This window comes from Rhinopithecus roxellana, chromosome 5 (assembly GCF_007565055.1).
Source record: "Rhinopithecus roxellana isolate Shanxi Qingling chromosome 5, ASM756505v1, whole genome shotgun sequence".
Classification (NCBI taxonomy): Eukaryota; Metazoa; Chordata; class Mammalia; order Primates; family Cercopithecidae; genus Rhinopithecus; species Rhinopithecus roxellana.
This window is the reverse complement of record NC_044553.1, coordinates 135,338,831-135,361,896: the sequence shown is the minus strand read 5'-3', so window position 1 is coordinate 135,361,896 and position 23,066 is coordinate 135,338,831. Positions and strand designations below refer to the sequence as shown.

The window sequence follows — 23,066 nt, the reverse complement described above, 5'->3', positions numbered from 1 at the left end:
ACTAAGCTTGGAGTGGGGCAGAAGGTGGGGAATTCCATCAAGCAGGTTGGTCAGATGCGGGTTTTCAGCTCAACCTGACTGCTCAACCTGCAGGGCAGTGAGGGAGGAAAAGAAAGGAGACAAGATCCTCACCCTCTCCCACCTCACCACCCTCCTCAGCTTTCCCAGGCAGCAAGCAGAGGCAGTAACGAGGGAGGCTGTTGCTGTGGAAACCTAGAGCAGCACCAAGCCTTTTCTCCTCATCCCTTCACCCTCCCTGGACCTTACTTCTTTCTGGAGGGAGACCTAGCTCTTGGGTGTGAAGAAGGCAGGCAGAAAATCCAGATTTTGGCTTACTGGAGACTAAAGCATCAGCACTGGAAAGAATGAAGCTAGAAACTCTGGGATGCCAACAGAAAACACAGCAGGGCCACCAGCTTAGACATCACTTTCACAACATAGGACAAAGGCTGCCTGAGGCAATGGGAAGGAGCAGGCTCTCTGAAGCCACTGACTGTACTTAATCCCAGATCCACCTTTGCTAGCTTTGTGACCAGGGGCAGTGTCTTCATCTCTCTCAGCCTCAGTTCCCATATCTGGAAAATGGGTATAATAACAGTATTGCCTCACAGGGTTATTGCAAAGGGGAAGGAAGATAGTTCACACAAATCCACTTGTACAATGCTTGAGAAATGTGACTGCTTAATTAGCCAGCGCTGCCGTCCTCTTCATCATCAGCTTATTTGTCAGGCTATGGTGAGAGGCCCAGACTGCACAGTCCCTACACTCCTCCTTCCAGACTCTCTGTTCTGGGGCAGGCAAGAGGAGAGATGTGAGGATGGAAAGGTCCATCCACTATCCCTCAGACTGCAGCTGGTAGGTGGTGGTGGTTTCTGTCCTTCCTGTGCATAAAAAACAAATGTCAGCCTTGCTTTGTGGGCCAAAGAGGGGCAGTGGGAGATGATGTGAATGCTGATTGATGAGTCAGGGTTTCAGGTCCCCTCCTAGCTGCATATCTTATCTGATGGGAAAGTGTGTGGCTCTCTTCCTGTCCCATTTCTCCTCCATCCTGGGTTCCTATGCCAAAAGCTGGCAGCTCAGCTGTTCTAGGCTTGGGCAAAGTTGTCCTTGGCAACTGGGCAAAGGCTTCAAAAAGAGCTAGCTTTGCCTTTCTGTCTGCCCCATCCTACTGCTCACTCCCAGGCCTCCAGACCTAGCCTGCTTTCATCCACTGCTGCCCTAACTAGCAAGGCCAGCACTTTGCTTCCCACTTCCCCTTCCAGATGAGTTAGACATCTCAAGGCCAAAGCCAAATCTCAGGGATGACCCCAGAGTTAGGATGGTCCAGGAGAGCCTAGGGAGGGATGAATTTTATTAATAGCTATCATTTACAGAGCAAGTAATATGGGCTAAATATTTTCTATTTAAGTACTAGCTCATTTAATTCTCATAAGTACCCTAGGGTATGAGAATCATCCCTAAAGGCAAGAGAAAATTAAGGCCCAGAGAGGTTAAACAACTGGCTCAAGGTCATGGCCCAGAGAGGTTAACTGGCCCGAGGTCATGGTGCTAGTGAGTGGCAGAGCTGGCCCTGAAGCCAGACCATTCGTAACCCTCTGCTTTGCTGGCCCTGAGCCTCTGCTGCTCTGGACATGCTGAGCAGGGGGCAGAGGAAGGGGATGACCTTGCTCAGACTTTAGTCCAGGGACAGCAGCTTCCCTAGCCTTTAGGGTGATGTAGCGGAGAGCAGCAGAGTGGGCTGAGCCAGGAACCCAGGCTGGATCTGCAGCCACTGAGCCTGCATTTCCCAGCACAGCCCAGGGCCCAGTCTGCTCCACCATCCCCATGAGTTCTCAGGAACTAGTCCATAGGGCATGTGTTTTGGTTTGGATTAGAGAATCACTATAGCCACAAGCTATGTTCTAGGAAAAGATGCTACGGTTGGGGAGCCACCCCCACCTTCTCCCCCGACCCCATGACCCCCAGAGTGCACAAAGCCACAGCTCCCGCCCTGCCCTCTTGCCATTTAGCCTTCCCAGTAGTTTCAATAATTAATCACCTTTTTGTAAACAACAGGTAAGATTATCTCCCATGGTTCTGGACTTAAACAAGCTGGGATTCCTGGTCCTGGGCATCACCTCCCACCTCCCCTTCTTCCTTCTTCTCCAGGTCTCCTGCCCTGCCCCCACCACCCCTTGGCCATTCTCACTCAGGGCCCCCCTCTCAGTGAGGTTCACTCTCACAGCTAGGGGGCTGGGTACTATTGGAGGAGGTGTCAAGAGAGGGAGGGTGTGTCACTGGAATGAGGAGCTCTGGTTCACATCCTTCACCACTGACATGTTCGCTGGCCATAAATCTTTCCCTAAATATCAGTAAGCCCTTCCCTGCTCCATACCATCCTCAAACTCCTCAAATCTTCATGACAAAGAGTGGTTTGCTCAGCTTTGCACATGGAGAAATTGAGCCTCCAGCAGACATGGAGATTTGCTTAAGTCTGGGGAAAATGGTGGACTGGGGATAGAACTGGGGTTTTTGGCTCCCCACTCACTGCTTTCAGTGACTCCTTAGCCTGGGAGGGGGTCGCTGGAATCACCTAGAAGGTGTTTAGTAAATCTAGATACTCATGTTCCACCCCAGACATTAAGCGTGAGGATCTCCAGTCAATTATTGTGTGCAGCCAAGACATAAAAGCACCAGACTGACATTTCCGGGGTTATTTACACCTAGAGAAGGAGTTCTTGATGACCCAAAAAGTTTTCTCACTCTTCCTAAATAAGGAGAGAGGGTGGGGAGATGTGGGGATAAAGGATGATACCTCACTGCCTCTTAAACCATGTCACAGTGTGGCAGTTCATGAGGCTGGTCCTTATATTCTCCTCCCATGCAATCTCTGCCCCCTCCCCCAGCTGGTCGCAAATCTGTGGAGAGTTGGCTGAAAATCTACAGAGGCCCACACCACCTCTTCCCTGGAAGTTCCAGGCTCTGGTATTCCTCCCATTACCCCAGAGGCCACTGGCCTGGCTACTTCCTCATGGTACCCTCTGTTCTGCCCCACCAGCCCCCTCATTCAGTGTTGCTTGCCCCACCCCTACACAGCTTGAGCCAGTTCCTCCTGGACTTGGGTGAGCCTTGGTCTCATCAGCATTTAAAGCCCCTCAGTCCAGCTTATAGTCTACTCCTCTGAACCTTCTTTCAGATGACCAGCCCTGTCTGCACCTTGTTCCCACCCTCTTCACACAGCTGGCCTTGCAACCACTGCCTGGGACTATCCTCTCACTTTTCCACGCACATGAGCAGCCAGCTCCCCAACAAATCCATGGGCTCTTTGATAGTAGGGACCATGTCTTTCTCTTATACTTTCCATGGTTCTCCCAAAGACCATCACACAGTCGGCCTCAATAAGAGACAGAAGGCCTTTTACCCGGAGACACACTCAGGAGTAGGAAAGAATAAAATGTAGGTGGTTTGCACACATTTGCACAGTGCACAGAGTACGTGAGTCCCAAATTTTTGCCCCCACATAGCGCACATTGGTTACCAAGTTTCCCTCCCCGAGTCACTGCAGGGAGTGGAGGGAGCATACAGCTGCAGGTAAGGAGACTGGGTGTGCATCTGGCTCTACTGTTTATCAGCTGCTATTTAACCTCTTGCTATTCAGTTTTTTTCTTGAAGATCATATCCGTCCTGCATATACCAGGGTGGTTATGAGGGTTAGTTAAAGGAGATAGTGCATGGAGACTCTTTCTGTAAACTGTGCCACAAACGTAAGTTGTTGCTTTTGCTGTCCTCTTCATAGGATCGAAGCCAGCCTTCCCTCAGAGGTCCCCAAACGTCCCCTCCGCCACAGTGGCTCCTGAAGCCTCAGCATGTGGTGAGAGGATTGGAGTTCCACCTTGCCATTGGGCCCATGATGTAAGCAGGGCAATGATACCGCCGCTCCTGGCTGGGTCCAGCAGGGCTCTCAGTACCATGGACAGCACCATGCTGGGCAAAGGCATTTCCGCTTCTGCTGCTCTCTGCCAGGGCTCGTGGGCCGGGCCAGGCAATTCTCGCTGGCGCCTCAGCCCAAGAATAAGAATAACAGCTAACACCTACTGAGTGAGTTCTATGTGCCAGGCCCTGTGCCAAGTCTCTTCAGGTGTCAACTGGGTTAAACCTATCAGGTTGCATGTGGAACACGGTTGATGCCCTCAGCATCCATTCCCACCTCTGTGCCTTTCTATCTTGCAAAAGCTGGAAAGTTAAAAGCTACATTACCAACACTCCCTTGCAGCTGGGGCTCTGGATACAGATTAGAGCCCATCAATTAGACATGCTGGAGATAGATTTACAAGGCTGAAGGGAGGAGAGGGAGGAAGAGGCCATCTCCCTGGTACTCAGGCGTTCTGCTGACAAGCCATGTCAAGGACAGGAAGGGATTCTCTGCAGGAAGTTCAATGCCCAGTCTCTGGCTCTCAGGGAGGGGGTGGTGTGAGAGGCAATTGTGGTAAAAGCTGCAGCAGTTTTCTTATCCCTGGGTAGCAGGTGAAAGGACGTGAACTCCATGGCTCCGGTAATGGCCCTCCTGACTGGGAGAGAAGTAATTTGTCTGGAGGGACAGTTCTGCTCTGTTCTGAAGACACAGTTTCTAATTTTTCCAGTGACTTCAACACCCTGCGGTTCCCTGTGTGAATCAAGCTGACTATAGCCTCATGTCCCAGTCCTGGTTTTACTTAAGATTCCTAGAGTGTTTTTTGTTTCCTATACAAAGACCAGGCAGGTTATATTATTATCCCATCTTATTTTGTTTGTTTGTTTGTTTGTTTTTTGAGGTGGAGTCTTGCTCTGTCACCCAGGCTGGAGTGCAGTGGCCGGAACTCAGCTCACTGCAAGCTCCGCCTCCCGGGTTCCCGCCATTCTCCTGCCTCAGCCTCCGGAGTAGCTGAGACTACAGGCGTCCGCCACCTCGCCCGGCTAGTTTTTTGTATTTTTTAGTAGAGACGAGGTTTCACCGTGTTAGCCAGGATGGTCTCGATCTCCTGACCTCGTGATCTGCCCGTCTCGGCCTCCCAAAGTGCTGGGATTACAGGCTTGAGCCACCGTGCCCGGCCTATTATCCCATCTTATGAATGAGGAGTTTCAGGCCCAGAGAGGTTAAGTAACTGGCCTAAAGTTACACAGCTGGAGAGAGACAGAGGCAGGATTGGAATCTAAGTGTCTGGCTCCACTACATCATGCAGCCTGTGAAGGCACAATCCCAGGAGGACTGTATTTCTGGAGTACAGGAGGATGGCCTCCCACATCTGTACTACATCTAAGGGACTCTCAACTAAAGAGAAGGACCAGGCAGCTTCTATTATTATCCCATCTTATAAAAGAGGAATTTCAGACCCAGAAGATTAAGAAACATCCTCTTAACACCTCTGCGAGTGGCAGCGGGAGCTGGGATGCTGTCGGGAGAGAAGGTGGCCACTGGGACCCAGGCTGGAAGCTGAGTGTGTTGGCTTCCCCACCCCATCCATCTCACCTCTGGTACCCTCCCAGAGATGCCTCTCCTTGGCAGGAAGTTTCTTTTCCTTGTCCTCCAGACCCTGGACCACAACCCATGTCTTTCTGCCCATGCCCCTGAATCCGTGAGCAGCCATGACGGTGCCCATGTGGGGCTGGAGACAGAAGGCAGAGACAGCTGTGGGGATGTCACAGTCACCCAGGCCCCTGGGAACTGGGCAGTGACTCAGGGAGACACGGGGAGGAGGACAGGTGACTCCGTGCCTATGTTAAAAAGGTAAAATAGGAAATAAAAATAGCAGGACACAATGCTGCTAAATGAAATGATCTGGATTCTAAAAAGAAAAATAAAAGAAAAAAAGTAAATTATATCACATGCTTTTAATAGTCCTTAACATTTTTTTCTGAGTTTGAAAAACTATTTAATATGAATATGTATTGTTGTTTCTAATTAGAGAAAGATCATATATTAAAAGGAAGGCTTGAGATTGATGCGCATCCATGTAACCAGCTTTCCTCCTGCATCAAATCTCTCTTCCCTTCCTCAAATGCCCTCATTCTGGTCAGCTCCCACTCAGACTTGTTGACGGGGAGTAGAGGGTGGAGGGACGGAGCTCTCACGGTGACATGCAGCCCAGTGGTTCCTGTGCAGGCTGCCTACTGAGAAGAGTCAAAGCCTGAATCCAATGCCACCTCCTCTCCCTCCCCTGTCAGGATCTGGCTGGGCCACATGCAGGCAGATCAAGACTTGACCTTGTACCATCGAAGCCAAGGTGGCCACCAGGTCCCTGGGCGTCTGCCTGGAAGCCAGAGGCAAGCCCCCATCCCTGCTCCACCCCAGGTCAGTGGCTCCTCCTGACAGCAGTGATACTGTGCTGACTACAGCATCAAGTCCCAGGGGCAGAGATCAGGAAGGGGACTTGGAGGCCTCCCCAGCATAGCTCTTACTAGGACAGGCAGGAGCAGCCTCCCCAACCCCCTGCCCCACCCCTCCCACCTCCCTACCCCAACATCAATGGATCAGTGGAAGATGGTGTCCACTGTGGCCCCTCTAGTCATTTTTTGGGGTGGTCTAAACCTAGACTCCTATAGGGAAGGGAACAAAAGAGAAATGGTAGCCTCCAGGAGGTGGGGGGTGGGGTCCTGAATGGGCCTGGTCTCTACCTCTGAGCCTGACGGAGGGCCTATGTGCACTCTCCTCCAGGTGACAAAGTATGTTTACAAAGTCATCATCTCACCTGGCCCCCAACAGTCCTGCCAGAGGAGAAGTACCAACTGTCCCCATTTACAAAGGAGGATGCTGAGGCCCAGGGTGGGTGCACAGCCTGCCCAGGCTCACACAACTAGCAGCTGAGCAGCGGGGGTGGAGATCTAAAGCCAAGGCCTGAGCTTTTGCACAGCTCCCTGCTCCTTCTGACATCTGAACTCTCGGGTCCTGTACTGCTCCAGGGCAGAGGCTGGGACGAGGGGAGGCCCTCTTGGTCCCAGGAGCCTCTCCAGTCTCACCTCCCCCAGTTCCCCACGAGGAGTCTCAGCTTCAGCCAAAGGAAGGCCCCTTGCCCATCAAAGGCCTTGGTTGTCTCTGCCCCCTCCATTCCTCCCCTCTGTGGAGGACCTTGATCCTTGCCCAACAGGAGTGCTCCATTGGCAAGGCCCAGTTCAACTCTGCTTTCTTCAGGCAGCCTTCTGGGTACACCCCCAGGTCTTGGTGATCTCACCCTCCCTTCCATCCTACTGTTCTCACTTACTCTTTCCTGAGTTCTCACCCGGGTAGGGGTTGCTAAAGAGGATGAGATGTGTTCCTCCCCTCCTCAAGCTCATTCTAGAAGGGGAATGAGAAAGGCCTTGGCTGAAAGGCAGTGACAACGCAGTGTGAGAAGGGCTCGCAAATGCACCGAACCCAGTCTGCAGTGCCCAGGGAGGCCTCCTGGACCAAGCTGTTATGGAATCAGCTAGAAGGGCTTTCTTTGCTCTCCTTGACTTGGCCACCAAGGCCTGGGTGTGCTGCCCTTCCTAGTGTTCTGGCTTCATCGTGTCAAACTTCCCCCTCACTTCCATCTCCAGCCTCCTAGGTTGTTCCCTCAGTTTCTGGAGCATTGCCATCTTCCCTCCTGCCACAAGGCCTTTGTATATGCCAGTCCCACCACCTGGAAGGTTCTCCCTCCCATTACTTGACTCATTCTCCTCCTGCTTAATCTCAGCTCCATTTTTGCTTCCTTAGGGAAGAGCTCAGGCCAGGCTCAGCTCCCCAAGTCCCATGCCTCCGAGCATCTTGGGAGGCAGGCTTCATGCATGCAGTAAATGTGGATTTCTAGTACTAGACTCTCTGGGCCCAAGTTCTGCCTCTGCTACTTACTAGCCCCATGTCTTTGGGCAAGCTTCTTAATCTCCCTGTGCCTCAGTTTCCTTATCTGTAAAATGGAGATGTTAATAGCACCTACCTTATTGGGTGGATGTGAGGTTTGAGAGAGCCAACTCACATGAAACATTAGAGCAGTGCCTAGCACATTGCAATGGCTCAATAAAGTTAAGTGTAGTTTTCCTTGTTGTACCTAGTACATTCGATGTTGTTTACGGAATGACGTAGCAGATGGCTGACTCCCCACACCTCCCCGCAAAGGGAAGCTCCTTGACAACAGAGCCCTTGGCTGTGTTTGCTGATTATTTCCTCTGCTGTGCTGGATAGGGTTGAGTGCTTTACAAATATTTGCTGAAGAAAGGAAAGATTGGCAGTGGGTTGGGGTAGGACTCATTTGGCCCCCATGATGTCAAACCCAGAGTGATTTGGCTGGAGGAGATCTTACAAATCATCTAACTTAAGCCCTCCTTCCACAGAGGGACAAAAGGAGCATTTCCCTGGTCTAGTCCCAGAGGGCTGAGCAGCCCTTGCCCACCTCTGTCTCCCCCTAGGGCTTTGCTCAAAGCCTATCATGGCAAAATCTCAGACTGAGGCATCTGTTTCTGTTTTGATTTTTTTTTTTTTTTTTGAGACGGAGTCTCGCTCTGCCGCCCAGGCTGGAGTGCAGTGGCCAGATCTCAGCTCACTGCAAGCTCCGCCTCCCGGGTTCCGGCCATTCTCCTGCCTCAGCCTCCCAAGTAGCTGGGACTACAGGCGCCCACCACCTCACCCGGCTAATTTTTTGTATTTTTTTTTAGTAGAGACGGGGTTTCACCGTGTTAGCCAGGATGGTCTCGATCTCCTGACCTCGTGATCCGCCCGCCTCGGCCTCCCAAAGTGCTGGGATTACAGGCTTGAGCCACTGCGCCCGGCCCTGATTTTTTAAAAAATGTGGTGCATCTCATATTTGAGTGTTGTAGAGCAAATACATTCACCACAACTGGGTGAAGCTGCAGGATCCAGTTCGACCCTGAGTTATTGCTGCAATTCTCGTCTCTGTGGTAACAAGTCCCCACTAAGTCTTCAGCCAGCAAGGCTGGGCAATGGCTCAGCTCAGCTCCTGCAGGGCCCCTGGGCTAAGATGCCAGCAGGCAGGCAGCATGGTTCTCCCTCCAGCCTCTCCCCTGACTGCTTCCTCCGTAGGAGTCTGGAGGGGGCAGGAAGCAGTAGAGGGAGGTGAAGCAGCCATAGGGATACAGCAGCAGAGGCCCCAACCCCAGAGTCAGCTCCAGCTAGAGCTGGGTTGAAGGCTGCCTGTGGGGAGGTACCCACCAGCAGGAGCAGCCTATTGGGGCCATCCCACCCCACCTCCTGCTGCTGCCAGGATGGGCTCTGATCAACCAAAGCTCTGCAGCCAGTCCCACTCAGATCCAACCAGCTGTTGACAATTTATTACTGTCTAGATAGAGTCAGCCTTCACTGAACACTTGCTCTGGGCCAGCCCTGAGCTAGGCGCTGAAGAGGCAGGGATCCATAACATATGGCCTGTCCTCAGCAAGCACACAGTCAGGTGGAGGAGACCCAAGTGGTGTGAAAGCAGCCAGAATAAACGACAAGTGGTGCGTGGCCAGGCAGCAAAAGCAAGATGCAGACGGCACATGGAGAATGCTGCCTCCTGCGTGTCTCTGTTTCCTCTAGAAGGATGCACAAGAAACCGTTGCCAGTGCTTGTCTTCCAGGCGGGGAACTAGGTGGCGAGGAAGCAGGGTGAGCAAGCCTTACCTTTCACTCTGTTCTCTTTATTGCTTTTTTTTTTTTTTTTCCGAGATGGAGTTTCACTCTTTTGCCCAGGCCGGAGTGAAGTGGCAGGATCTCGGCTCACTGCAACCTCCACTGGCTGGTTTCAAGCGATTCTCCTGCCTCAGCCTCCTGAGTAGCTGGGACTACAGGTATGCACCACCACACCTGGCTAATTTTTGTATTTTTAGTAAAGACAGGGTTTCACTATGTTGGCCAGGCTGGTCTCTAACTCCTGACCTCAGGTGATCCACCCACCTCGGCCTCCCAAAGTGCTGGGATTACAGGCATGAGCCACCACGCCCAGCGTCTTTACTGCTTTTTGAATTTTGTACTATATGCATACCTAACCGTTTCGAACAAAACAACAAAACCAAACTGAAAAGCAGCATCACCAGGTAAATGTTGTAATAAGGATGTAGGCTTCTCAGTGCTGGACACCCAGAGAGGAGGAGTGGATAGCTCTGACACTCAAGGACTCTCTCTCCTCTCAGGAGCTCAGAGTTCCATGTGCCAGGTAGAGGAGTGTGTGTGTGTGTGTGTGTGTGTGTGTGTGTGTTGTGTGTGTGTGCCTGTCTGCCTCTGTAGCTATGTGTTTGGGATGTGTAGAGCTACTGGGCTGAACAGTTTCCTTCCAAAATGCATGTCCACGTGGAATCACAGAATGTGACCTTGTTTGGAAGTAGGGTCTTTGCAGATGTAATTAGTTAAAATGAGGTCATACATGATGAGGGTGGCCCCTGAATCCAACAACTGCTGTCCTTAGACGAAGCCATGAGAAGACAAAGGGAGAGACTGGCGTGAGGCAGCTACAAGCCAAGGAATGCCAAGAACTGCTGATAACGCCCAGGAGCTAGGAAGAGGCAAGTAAGGATCCTCTCCTAGGTCCTGCAGAGGGAGCACGTTCCTGCTGACCCCTTGATTTCAGACTTCTGGCCTCCAGGACTGGAAAAGAATAACTTTCTGTGGTTCTCTTCTGTGGTAATTTGTTGCAGAGTCCTAGGAAGCCAATACAGTGGGTCTATGAACTGGTGCTTGTGTGTTTTGAGGTGTGTGTGTCAATGTGTTTGTGTGTGTATCTGAGTATGTTTTGAGGGGTATTTGGTTGTGCTTGGGAATGTGTTTGTGATTATAATTTGGATTTTAGATGCTTGTGTTTTGGGTTGCATGCATATTTATGTGTTCATAGGTGTGCATGTTGAGTTGTATACACTTGTGTGTTTTGGGGCTTGTGTGAATGTATGTGATTTTAGCCAATGATCTCTAGGGTCTCCCTTAGCCGTGTCATTCCAGAAGTCTGTCCTGGAGCCCCTGCTGCAGGTAGCACGTAGAAGGGATGCTGGGCAATGGCAGTGGGGATGGAATGGACTCAAGGCCAGGTGGGAGCAGCATCCTGTCTGGTCTAGGACCACCTGGGAGAGGACAGGGGCATCGCAACTGCCCCCATTGCACTCGCCCTGTCAGTACAATGATCTCAGCCTCGGGAGTGGGGGTCCAGTAGGAACCATGTCCTGGGGGCCCAGCCCCAGGGCCTTCTTGGAAGCCTTCAGCAGAGGAGAGACCCCCTCACCCCCAGAGACACTCTACCTCCTCTCCTCTTTGGTGTTAGTTTACAGGAAAGTGAACACACACCCTTGAAACATTACAGCAATGGGTCTCACACTTTGGTGGGAGAGGTTGTTACAGCAGGGCTTGTTACACCACACCACAGATCGCTGGGCTCCACCCCAGGGTTTCTGCTACAGCAGGTCTCGGGTAGCGCCTGAGAATGTGTATCACCAAAAAGTCCCTGAAGGATGCTGATACCACTGGGCCAGGGACCTCACATTGAGAGTCACTATCCTAGACCACAGAACAGGAGAGGGAGGCTCCTCTTCAGCCTCCTCATTCGACCCCCCAGACTTTGGTGTGGGCAACCTCGAGTTTGAGGACAGGCCCTGGGAAAGTCAGGCTCCAGCTGATTCTTTCAGTCTCACTGCCTCTGCCAGCTGCCCACCCATCACTCACAAAATAGTTTATTCAGCAAATTACGGTCCGGACTCTGTTCCCTGAACTCGAGGTGCCTACAGGCAAGACACAAGGCTCTAGTGGGTACACAGACCCCTAAGGAGACCATAACAAGACCGCATAGCTGCACTCTGGAGCTCTGTTCAGGGAGTACTGGGAGCACAGAGGAGGAGCTCCTGCCTCAGAACTGGAGAATCCCGAAAGGCTGCCTGGAGGTGCCAGCCAAGGCAACTCTTAAAATATGGATACCTTCTCTTTTGCTGTGGATGTGACCACAAAACATTTCCCACTTGGTTTTCTCTCTGCTACCTTGCTCTTAGCCAGCCTATTGTGAACATTTTATGAACGCTTTATTAAACTGTCACCAAAAAAAAAAAAAAAAAAAAAAAAGACAAACAGCACTAGATCACTTGAACTGAGCACTTATTACCCTTATTACCTGCCAGGGGCCGTGCTAAGACTCTGGAAGCACAAGAGCACCTCTGTCCTCACATCGCCACCAAGATGGGAACCATTGTTCTTAGTGGGATTTGAACCTAGCCAGTTGGCCTCACGGCATCACATTCCTAGCCTGAGGACACATGGGCCTCCTACCCTGTGGAGGACAGGGCAGAATGGTCCAGGAGGAGACCTCGGCATGCATAAAAGCCAGCCGAGAGGCAGATGGGGAGCGGGGGCAGGACAAGATGTGAGCCTAGTTCAGGTCCCCTGGATGGAAATGCACCACCCCTCAGGGGCAGCAGAGCCGGGACGGGGGCCAGGTTGAAGCCTGTTTCTGGGCTCTGGCGCCATCTGTTTAAATAGGGCTGGAGCCACGTTGGCTGCCTCGTGTGCTCTCTGAGTACAGCTGATCCAGTGAGGGGTGGGAAGCAGATGGCAGAGGATGTGGGTCTGGCTCACAGGGCCTCACAGGGCCTGGGGGCCATGAGGGACCTGAGAACCCCTGCTATGCTAGTGGGAGCTCTCTATTCACAGGTTTGTTTGTGATGAAGGTTAGCCCTGCAGGGAGGCTGCGCCAAGAGGCTGAGGGGTGGTGGCTGGCACAACCTCCATGACTCATGGTGGCCACACATCTTAGCTCCCTAGCAGTCTCCATGTGGCTCTGGGGATCACCACAGCCTCCTTAACTAGAGCACAAGCTCCAGGGCAGGAGCCAGCCTCCTGTGACCTTGCTCCTGCCCTTTGGGTAGGGGATCAGGAAAGCCACAATGATCCAGGCTGAATGAGGACTTGAATGGTGACCTGCAGCCAGATGATGGAAAAAGAGAAAGTGAACTGCAGCTGCAGTAAGAGATATTTCGGTCAGACACAAGGAAGCACTGGCCTGGGAGACTGAAGGGAGTACTAGCTATTTCTGGGGGAAGAGAGGGATCCCTCCTTCTGTCTGCGACAATCTGCCTCTCTGGAAAAAGTACAGTGGGGATTTCTCTCTCCTCATCCCTCACCAGCTCCTCTATCATCTCTCACCTACATTTTAGTCTCTTCTCTCCTTTCCTGCCTGCCTCCACTTCTGCCTTCATTGCCTGAGTGGGCCTGGCTTGTCACAGTGTCGCTGGAAGCCTTTGAGCAGGGACACAATTCAGCCAGCGTTCACTGAGTCCCACACCTGCTGGAGGTGAAGGAGCCCAGGCCCTGCCCAGAGCACTTCCAGCCAGGTAAAGACACAAGACAGGAAAACCAGTGCTGACACCCAAGGCAGAGTAAGAGCCACACGCTGAGAAAGGAACAAGCCAAGTTGTGCGGCTCAGAGACCACAGCCCCGGGGATCAGGGAAGGCCTCCGAGAGGTGGCATTTGGAGAGTGGGTGAGATATCTATACTAACAGAAACCAGCGGGAACAAGGATAGTCCGGGCAGAGGGACAAATGAGAGGAAGAGGGAAACAGACAGTGGAGTGTTCCAGAAATGGCAGGCAGATTAGCTTGGCTGAAGAAGTGGGGTGAGAAGGGTCTGGTGAGATAACAGGCTTGGGACCAGATCATGAGGCCCTGAATCTTGGCTGAATGATTTGCACTTGATTATGTAGGCAGTGGGGAGCTATTGAAGGTCTCGGAGAAAGGGCATGACATTATCTGGGCTGGGACTAGAAGAGCTTCTAGATTTTGCTGCTATCCTAGGATCTCATGAAAGGCACTTGGCCTTGATTCTGAGCCCCTGGGCCTCTCAGGAATCCCCAAAGGGAGCAAACAATCTGTGTGTCTCAAATGTTGCCTTTCCGGTGAGGTCTGTCCTGACCATCCTATTTAATAACGCAGCTCCTCTGGCACTCCTGACTGCCCTCCCTTTCCTTCTCTGTGTTTTCCCCCCATTGCATTTATCTCCTTCTAATATACATCATCCATAATACGCTGTTTATTATCTGCCCCATTTGAATGAAAGCCCCCTGAGGGCAGGGTCATGTTTGTTTTACTTGCTGCTGCCTAGTCCAGTGCCTGGAATCCCAATAGATTCGTTCATTTTTCAAGTGGATAAAGAGAAAAATACCATCTTGCAGGAACCAGCATGCTCTGATTTGCCCCCTTCCTGTCCCTTCACTGCTGGCTTCCTGGGCTTGGCAGCACCGAGCCTCCAAGTGGAAAAATCTCTGAGAAAACCAGGCGGAGCTGCGCTGCTTCCCTCCTGCACTTCCCAACCTTGCCAGGAGTCTGGAAACATTTGAACTGTTTCCTGCTTCTGCCAAAAACCACCACTATTTTCCCTAATCTCAGAGCGGAGGCCAGGCGAGGACAATTTCCCCACCTAAGGAAAGCTGGAAGTCAGGACTGAAACAGCTCCACTCGGCAGCCTGGAGAACAACTTTGATGGTCTGATCAGAATCACTGCAAATTCCCAAGTGCCCACTCCATGCATGCAGTGGCTCTGGGCATTTTGCACCATTTTGCCATCACCCCGACTCTACAAAGCGGGTGTTATCCTCCCCATTTCACAGATGGGAAAATAGAGAAGTTCATTGACACGGTTGAGGTCTCTCTACCAGATGAGGAGGCTGGTCTCAAATGCTGTTCTGTCCTGCCCCAGCCCAGGGCTTGTTCCTCCATAGTGTGTGGCCTCTCTTCCCCCACAGGGGCTGAGATGCAGGATGGAGCTAGCTGAGTTCTCTGTCCAAGATGCTAGATCATGGGCAGTCTCTGCTGGCCTCAGGCTTCCCACCTGAGCCATGGGAGCCAAGGTTTTGGCCACAGCCCCAGGATGAATGAGGACCATGATGTCAAGTCTGCTGCCTGGCCTGAACTCATCAGAGAGTACACATTATAACTGCGGTCACTGTCTGTCTGGGCAATGGCCAAGTGTCCTCTCTTGACTCTGATGTGGACCAAGGCTAGAGCCCAAAATAGGGTTCACTGCATTTGCAGACCCAGTGGGTCCAAAGGAAACTATCCCTAGCCTTGTGTGTGGATCCAAGGCCCCATATCCAGGTCTGCTCCTGGCCAGGCTATGGTTGGGGAGGTAGAAGAGCTTGGATCAAATCCCCAGATGTTGGCTGTAGGTGACTGCACTTCCATTCCTTAGGGATTCAGTTCACCCACCCTGAGGGTGGAAACCCTCTCCCAACAAACGTTACTGATTCCTTATTACATGCAAGGCAAACAATATCTGTCTCTGCCTTCAAGCCCTTAAAGTGAAGTTAGAGCACAGTCATTAACTAGGCAATGGGGAGCCACAGATGGTTGTAGAGCCAGGGACTTAGATGTCTGCACTGTGCCTTAGGGAGGTTGATCAGGCAGCAGACTATGGCTGGGAGAGAACAGACTTTTGCAATGATCGGATCTAATGTGTTAAGCACTTACTGGGTGCTAGATGTTGTTTCGAGCACTTTACAGATATTACCATAGTTAATCTTCACCCTAGGCTACTATTGTTAACCCCATTTTACAGATGAAGAGACAGAAATACATAGAGATGACAAGGCCAGTAGGTGATTGAACTGGGATGTGAACCCATCTGGCTCCACCGCTGCCTTTTCTAGTAACATTTTTTTTTTCTTTTTTGAGACGGAGTCTCGCTCTGTGGCCCAGGCTGGAGTGCAGTGGCGCCATCTCCGCTCACTGCAAGCTCCCCCTCCTGGCGATCTCCCCTCACTGCAAGCTCCGCCTCCCGGGTTCATGCCATTCTCCTGCCTCAGCTTTTCAAGTAGCTGGGACTACAGGCGCCCACCACCGTGCCCGGCTAATTTTTTGTATTTTTAGTAGAGACGGGATTTCACTGTGTTAGCCAGGATGGTCTTGATCTCCTGACCTCGTGATTCGCCCACCTCGGCCTCCCAAAGTGCTGGAATTACAGGCAGGATCCACCACGCCCGGCCCCTCTTCTAGTAATCTTGAACAAGAGTCTGGCACAAGGCTAGGGCCTGGGAATGGCCAGAGGAACAGAAGTGACACACTGCCTGTGGCCAAGGCTCCCTGCCCTGGAGGGCTCTCCCAAGAAAGGACTAGGAAATTATAAAGGGGACGTAAAGAACTATATCTAAGATTACTTTTGTCAATAACAGCAACAATCACGATGTTCTTGGCCAACACCCCATGCAGGATAATATCTTCTTTCATGTAAGAGAGATTTGAGACACTCTCAAATAGAGAAATCTTATCACAGTTAGAGCTTCCTCTGGAAAGCTTCCCGGATTCTCTAATCCTTCCTCAAAGATTTATTTATTAATGTATTTACTTACTTAAATAGGGAAGAAAGCCTCACTTAGATGCTAACCTAGCTTCAATACCTTCTAGCTTGGAATGTCCAGCCACTGTCAATGTTTCTTCTGCAAAGGCGGAAGGAGTTGCTGGAGGTAACCGGGAAGGTGGAAGGAGAGGAAGAGGAGTGTAGGGCACAGGCTGGACTGAGGGGCAAAGGGAGGCCACTGAGCCCAGGAAGGGCTGTCCAAAGCCAAAGGGCTTCCCGTGCTGTTTTGACAAGATTACACCTGATTCCTCTGAGATGTTCAACCACAACATTGGAAACTACACTATTGATATAAGTAATGCTTGAGAAGTAAAAAGAGATTGCGGTTGGATTCTACCTCTAAGATCCCCAGCTCTAGTAGTCTATGAAGATACCATCTGTCTTAATCCTTTCCTAGAGGAAAAAGTGTCAAGAGTTAGGAAACTCTTGGAAGAGCCGTGTCTGGCCGGATTCTGGGCTTGCCCGAAACCAGAGTCAGCTGAGCAAGAACCACGGGGGGCCCAGCTAGCAGCTCAGTCCCGGGGGAATTTCTAGGGAACAGAGGACATCCTAACCAAAACCAGAGCATCTTCTGCCCCTTCCCAGGCCTCATGGGCAGGGTCACCTGGGATAGCGCCCTTCGGAATGGGGTTAGGCCGTTCCTGCCCCTCTCTTGGCAGGTTGTGGGTTTAGGAGGGCTTAGGGAGGGCCTTTGCCCAAGTGCTGGCTGGAGAGCTGCAGGCCATGGGGCGGCCAGGATGGCCACATTTCCCAGGCTCAAGGTGGGGAGCTGGTGCTAGGGCTTAGCCCTGATGGGTGATGGGATGATGCCAGGGGCACCTACCTGGAACAGTAGCTGAGGTTTGGGGCTCAGGCCCCCCGTGGCCCCTGAGCTGTTATAGGACCTTCCCTCCTCTTGATCAGTCCCCAGGAAAAGGTGCTTCTGAGTGGCTCAGCCGTGTCCCCGCTTGATTCCTGACCCCGAGGGAGGCTCCTCCAAGGCTGTATGGCACAGGGACAACAGAACCCTTTCAGGCCAGGCAAGCATGCATCCCAGTCCTCCCTGGCCTCCTTGCAGCTCCTCCCCAAGCCCAAGCTGGCCAAGCCCCTCCCAGCTCCGATGTGCTTGTCAGTATCTCCCACAAGGCCTGCCTTGGGGAGCTCCAATGGGGTGAGGGGTACTCCGGAAGCATCCACGACGCCCAGCCTGCCCCAGTTCCAAATCCAGGCCAGCCAGTGCCCACGCTTGGGTGGGTGAGCTGGGGGCTACCATTCAACCCCGCAGAGCATGAGCTGTGAGGAGGGGGCCATGGGGAGAGCACTGCACTGGGAGCCCAGGCACCAGCTGTCACTTCCCCTGCTAAGCTGGAGCACCCCATTTTCCCTTGCTGGTGTGGGGGTGTTCAGCCTAGATGCACAGACAACGCCAGCAGGGCTGAGCTGTAGGAGGTCAAAGGGGTCATAGACATCACCCACTTCAGAATCATCTGCGGGAGGAGGGGGAGGCCTTGCTAAAATGCAGGTGGAAAGGCCCTGCCTTGACCCACTGAACCTGAATCTCCAGGAAGGTGTTTGGGAACCTACATTTTAACAAGTTCCCCACATGGGTACACATGAAGTAAGACTCAGTGGACGACACACTGGGAAAGGGCAGACAAGTCCAAGGATGATTTTATAATCCACATAAAGGGATCATCGGTCCGTTTCCTGAAAGCAGCATCACAGGAGCCTGGTCTCTGCAGTCAGGCTAGCCAGGGAGCCCCAGCAGCTTGCTAAACCCTCTCTAGCTCTCATTTTCCTCACGGACAAAATAAAGATTGGCGGTGATCTCTTAGGCCCGCCCACATCTGAAATTGTGAATGCAAGAAGAGGTGAACTGAGAAATGAATTTAAAAACAAAACTCAGGGTGAGACATTTTAACTGGTATTCTCCCCCTTATAATTTGTCTTTTCTTAAATATTCTTGTCTTGTTTTGTTTTGTTTCAGATGGGGTCTCACTCTGTTGCCCAGGCTGGTCTGCAATGCCTGGGCTCAACTGGTCCTCCTGCCTCCTCCTCCTAGGTAGTTAGGATTACAAGCCCATGCCACCATGCCCGGCTTTAAGTATGCTCTTTAAATTCTGAAAATAACATGCTTAAGGGAAAAAAAAAATCAAACCATTCAAAATAATACACAATGAAAACGAAATCTAGGCTGGGTATGGTGGCTCACACCTATAATCCTGGCACTTTGGGAGGCCAAGGTGGGAGGTTCACTTGAGCCCACAAGTTAGAGACCAGCCTTGGAAACACGGCAAAAACCCAGTTCCACAAAAAGTACAAAAAAAAAACCAAAACAACAAATTAGCTGGGTATGGTGATGTCCGCCTGTAGTCCCAGCTACTCGGGAAGCTGAGGTGGGAGGATTGCTTAAACCCAGCAGGTCGAGGCTGCAGTGAGTCATGATAGTACCACTGCACTCCAGCATGTATGACAGAGCAAGACCCTGTCTCCAAAAAAGAAAGAAAGAAAAAAGAAACATGGCATGGATGGATGTCCCTGCCATCTCAGACCTATATCCCACTCTCCAACATAAACATCGTCGTTTCCTAAATTTTCCTGAGAAGTTTTTCCAGAAATACGAACATACACACACACACACACACACACATCTATCTATGCCTGTATCTTTATTTTAAACCCAACCGGGAACATATTCCCTGTACTTACATTTGCTTTGCTAATTAACATACATCACACATCTCTGCATACCACACAGACAGATTCCTCCATTCTTTTAATAGCTCATAGTGTTCCACTGAACCAATGCACTATAATTTCTGTGAATCTGTCCTTGTTGATTGATATTTAGGTTATTTCTACATTTTTTGCTGCACAAGCAAAGCTGTAATGAACATCTTTGTTTTTTCTTGTTTGTTTGTTTTGAGACAGCATCATACTCTGTAATGAATATCTTTGTTTTTTCTTGTTTGTTCGTTTAAGACAGCGTCATACTCTGTTGCCCAGGCTGGAGTGCAGTGGTACAACCCCAGCTCACTGCAGCCTCAACTTCCTGGGCTCAAGCAATCCTTCCACCTCCGCCTCTCAGCTGGAACCACAGGCACCCACCACCATGCCCAGCTAATTTTTTTTTTTTTTTTTTTTAATGGAGTTTCACTCTTGTTGCTCAGGCTGGAATGCAATGGCGCGATCTCGGCTCACTGCCACCTCTGCCTCCAGGATCAAGCGATTCTCCTACCTCAGCTTCCCAAGTAGCTGGGATTACAGGCATGCGCCACCAAGCCCGGCTAATTTTGTATTTTTAGTAGAGACAGGGTTTCTCCATGTTGGTCAGGCTGCTCTAGAACTCCCGACTTCAGGTGATCCGCTCGCCTCGACCTCCCAAAGTGCTGGGATTACAGGCGTGAGCCACCGCACCCGGCCTAAATTTTTTTTTTTTTTTTTAATTTTTGTAGAGATGAAGTCTCACTTTGTTGCCTAGGCTGGTCTTAAACTCCTGGGCTCAGGTGATCCGCCTGCCTCAGCCTCCCAAAGTGCTGGGATTACAGCCGTGAGCCATCTCGCCCAGCCTACATCTTTGACTCTATATCTTTGTGCACATATATGATGCCAGCTGGAGGACATCCCTGGGTCAAAACTTACGTGAACCTAACATTCTGATAGATATTGCCAAATTGTCCTCCAATGAGGGTGAACCAGTTTTCTCTGCTCCAGCAACTCATGAGGGTGCCTGTTTTTCTCCACCCTCACACCGTGTGCATTATCAGATTGTTGGATTTTTACAGTGAGTTTAAAAATGGTATCTTATTTCAATTTGTAATTCAGTTGTCAAAAAAGACAGACATGTTTTCATGTTTATTGACTGATTGGCCTTTGCACTAGACATGTTTTCATGTTTATTGACTGATTGGCCTTTGCACTTATTTTTCTGTGACTTGTCTGCATCCATCCTTTCTAATTTCTTATTGATTTTTTAAGAAGTTTTTCTAAATTAAGGCAACTTACTTCTTGTCATGTGTATTGCAAATTGTCATTCATCTCTTTTTGACTTTATTTATGGCATCCTTGGGACTTGCTTAAAAAGCCTTTCCCATTTGAGAATCATGAAAGTATTTGCCCATATTTTCAACTTGTATTCTTGAAGATTTCTTTTTTTCTTTTTCTAAGTTCAGCTTTTTATTGAACACATTATAAAAGAGGTTTAGTCAAAAAGACCAAAGCCCGTGTCATCATCAGAGTCCTCGGATTCTTCTTTCTTTGCTTCCACTTTCTTCTCCTCAGCTGGAGCAGCAGCAGTGGAGGGGGCAGGACCTCCTGCTGGTGCAGCACCAGCTGCTGGAGCAGGTCCACCAGCCCCTACATTGCAGATGAGGCTCCCAATGTTGACATTGGCCAGGGCCTTTGCAAACAAGCCAGGCCAAAAAGGTTCAACATTTACACCGGCTGCTTTAATGAGCGCCTTGATCTTATACTCCGTGACAGACACCTCATCGTCGTGCAGAATGAGGGCCGAGCAGATGCAGGCGAGCTCGGAGACGGAGGCCATAGCGCAGGCAAGTGTGGGGCTGGCGCCGGATGAAGTGAGGGCCTCACCCCAGCGCGGCCTTAACTTCCTCGGAAGGACAGAGCACCTTCGCGGCAGCTGAGGAAAGGGACTTGAAGGTTTCTTTCTCCTTTTCTTCTTCTCCTTCCTCCTGTTGTTGTTGTTGTTCCTCCTTCTCGTCCTCCTCCTCCTCTTCCTCTTCTTCCTCCTCTTCCTCTTCTTCTCCTCTTCCTCCTCTTCCTCTTCTTCTCCTCTTCCTTTGTCTTTGTCTTATTCTTTTTTGAGGCAGGGCCTCACTCTGTTGCCCAGGCTACAGTACTTATGTGACACAATCATAGCTCACTGCAGCCTTGAACTCCTGGGCTCAAGTGATTCTCCTGCCTCAGCCTCCCAAGTAGCTGCGACTGCAGGCACGCACCACCACACCTGGCTTTCTTCTTTCTTTTTAAAATATATTTGCCACCTCCAGAATTTATTTTGATGCAGGGATTGTGGTAGGACTCAACTTTATTATTTTTTTCAAGGGGCTACACAGTTGTCCCAAAGTCATGTTTGAATAATCCATTTCCTGCTCCCCTACCCAACAATCCTCCCTCTAAATTCAAAATTCCCATTTGACTATGTAGGAGGATGGATACAAAGAGCATAAACTCAGAGTCGAGTGCTTGGTTCAAATTTCTACTCTACTGGACCTGGGATAAGCTGCCTGCCCTTTCTGTGCCTCAGGTTCCTCATCTAAAAACGGAGATAACAATAACACCATCTGCATGGAGTTGTTGTGAGGATTAAATGAGTTATTACAGGTAAGGGGTGTAGAAAGATGCAGCTAATATATGCTGCCCACAAGAAGTTCAACCTCAGACGTAAAGACTCACATAAGTGGAAAGTGAAAGGATGGAAAAAGTCATTCCATGCAAATGGTAACCAAAAGAGAGCAAGGATGGCAGTATTTATATCAGTCAAAAGCTGCCACAAAAGACAAAGGAGGCTATTACATAATGATAAAGGGTCAATTCACCAGGAAGATATAACAATTACAAATACATATGCACCTAACAGCAGAGCACCCAAATATATGAAGCAATATTGACAAAACTGAAGGGAGAAATAGACAACACTGCAATAATAATTGGAGATTTCAGTACTCCTTTCAATAATGGATAGAACAACCAGACAGAAGATCAATAAGAAAATGGAGAACTAGGCGGGACACGGTGGCTCACACATGTAATTCCAGCACTTTGGGAGGCTGAAGCGGGTGGATCACCTGAGGTTGGGAGTTCGAGAACAGCCTGACCAACATGGAGAAACCCCATCTCTACTAAAAATACAAAATTATCCAGGCTTGGTGGCGCATGCCTGTAATCCCAGCTACTAGGGAGGCTGAGGCAGGAGAATCACTTGAACCCGAGAGGTGGAGGTTGCGGTGAGCCGAGATCGTGCCATTGCACTCCAGTCTGGGAAATAAGAGCGGAACAAGAAAGAGAGAAAGAGAGAAGAAAGGAAGAAAGGAAGGAAGGAAGGAAGGAAGGAAGGAAGGAAGGAAGGAAGGAAGGAAGGAAGGAAGGAAGGAAGGAAGGAAAAAGAAAATGGAGAACTTGAACAACACTATAGACCAATTGGACCTAATAGACATATGCAAAAAACTCCTCCAAACAGCAGCAGAATATACATTAACTCAAGCACATACGGAATATTCTCCAGGACAGATCACACCTTAGGCTACAGGTAAAGAACAGGACAGTGGCCACACAGGGGAACTACTATATGGTGGTGTTTACTATTATTATCATTGCAAATTAAGTGTGCTTTGTTTATCAATCGGTGAAGCAGTTCCATCATTTGACAAATATCTACTACTATGTGTCAGGCCCTATTCCAAGTGCCAGGGAATCAAGAATGAAGTAGTCTTAAGAGCTGCTCCTGCCACCTCTGGTTAGACTTAGTACTGGTTATTTTAGCACTTTTACTGATATTTTAAATTTCTTCCATTATATTTAAAAAGCTAAAGTCTGTTTATATACAGACAAGCTATATATTTTTGTTTCTAATAGTTATTACCGATCATGTTGGTATATTATTTTATTATTTCTAATTTTTTTTCAGTTGACAATCTTGTTCCTTTTTCTCCAGGTCATCAATCTTATTGTCTACACTTTTGATAAATTTAGCACTTTTATAACTTGTATTTTCAAAATTTGTGTTGGTTTGTACTTCTAGAGTAGTATTAAAGAATTACAGTCATGGGGTCATTCTTTCCTTGT

The 23,066-nt window shown here is 50.1% G+C and overlaps 2 protein-coding genes across 7 annotated transcripts in view; both read right to left on the bottom strand.

Annotated features, from left to right (window-relative positions):
* Nucleotides 1–23,066, bottom strand: part of TMEM63C (transmembrane protein 63C) — a 76,830-nt gene that overhangs the window by 44,405 nt on the left and 9,359 nt on the right. For all 5 annotated transcript variants that reach the window (XR_004057313.1, XM_030930628.1, XM_030930631.1 and 2 more), the window contains exon 2: nt 17,104–17,261. The gene's annotated coding sequence lies outside the window, so the exon portion shown is untranslated. The remainder of the gene's footprint in view (nt 1–17,103; nt 17,262–23,066) is intronic.
* On the bottom strand, nt 20,424–20,821 carry LOC104677634 (60S acidic ribosomal protein P1-like). Of its 2 annotated transcripts, XM_030930633.1 has the most exons (2): nt 20,735–20,805; nt 20,431–20,659 (listed from the first exon to the last, which is right to left on the bottom strand). In XM_030930633.1, the coding sequence occupies exons 1-2, from the start codon at nt 20,803–20,805 to the stop codon at nt 20,461–20,463; spliced, it is 270 nt and encodes an 89-aa protein (XP_030786493.1). In that variant the 3' UTR covers nt 20,431–20,460. The 2 variants fall into 2 exon arrangements, with proteins under 2 accessions (XP_030786492.1, XP_030786493.1); XM_030930632.1 differs by having other exon boundaries at nt 20,424–20,821.

Bases quoted from the DNA above. Each gene is read 5' to 3' on its own strand.
- LOC104677634 (XM_030930632.1), bottom strand. From the start codon at position 20,805: ATGGCCTCCGTCTCCGAGCTCGCCTGCATCTGCTCGGCCCTCATTCTG.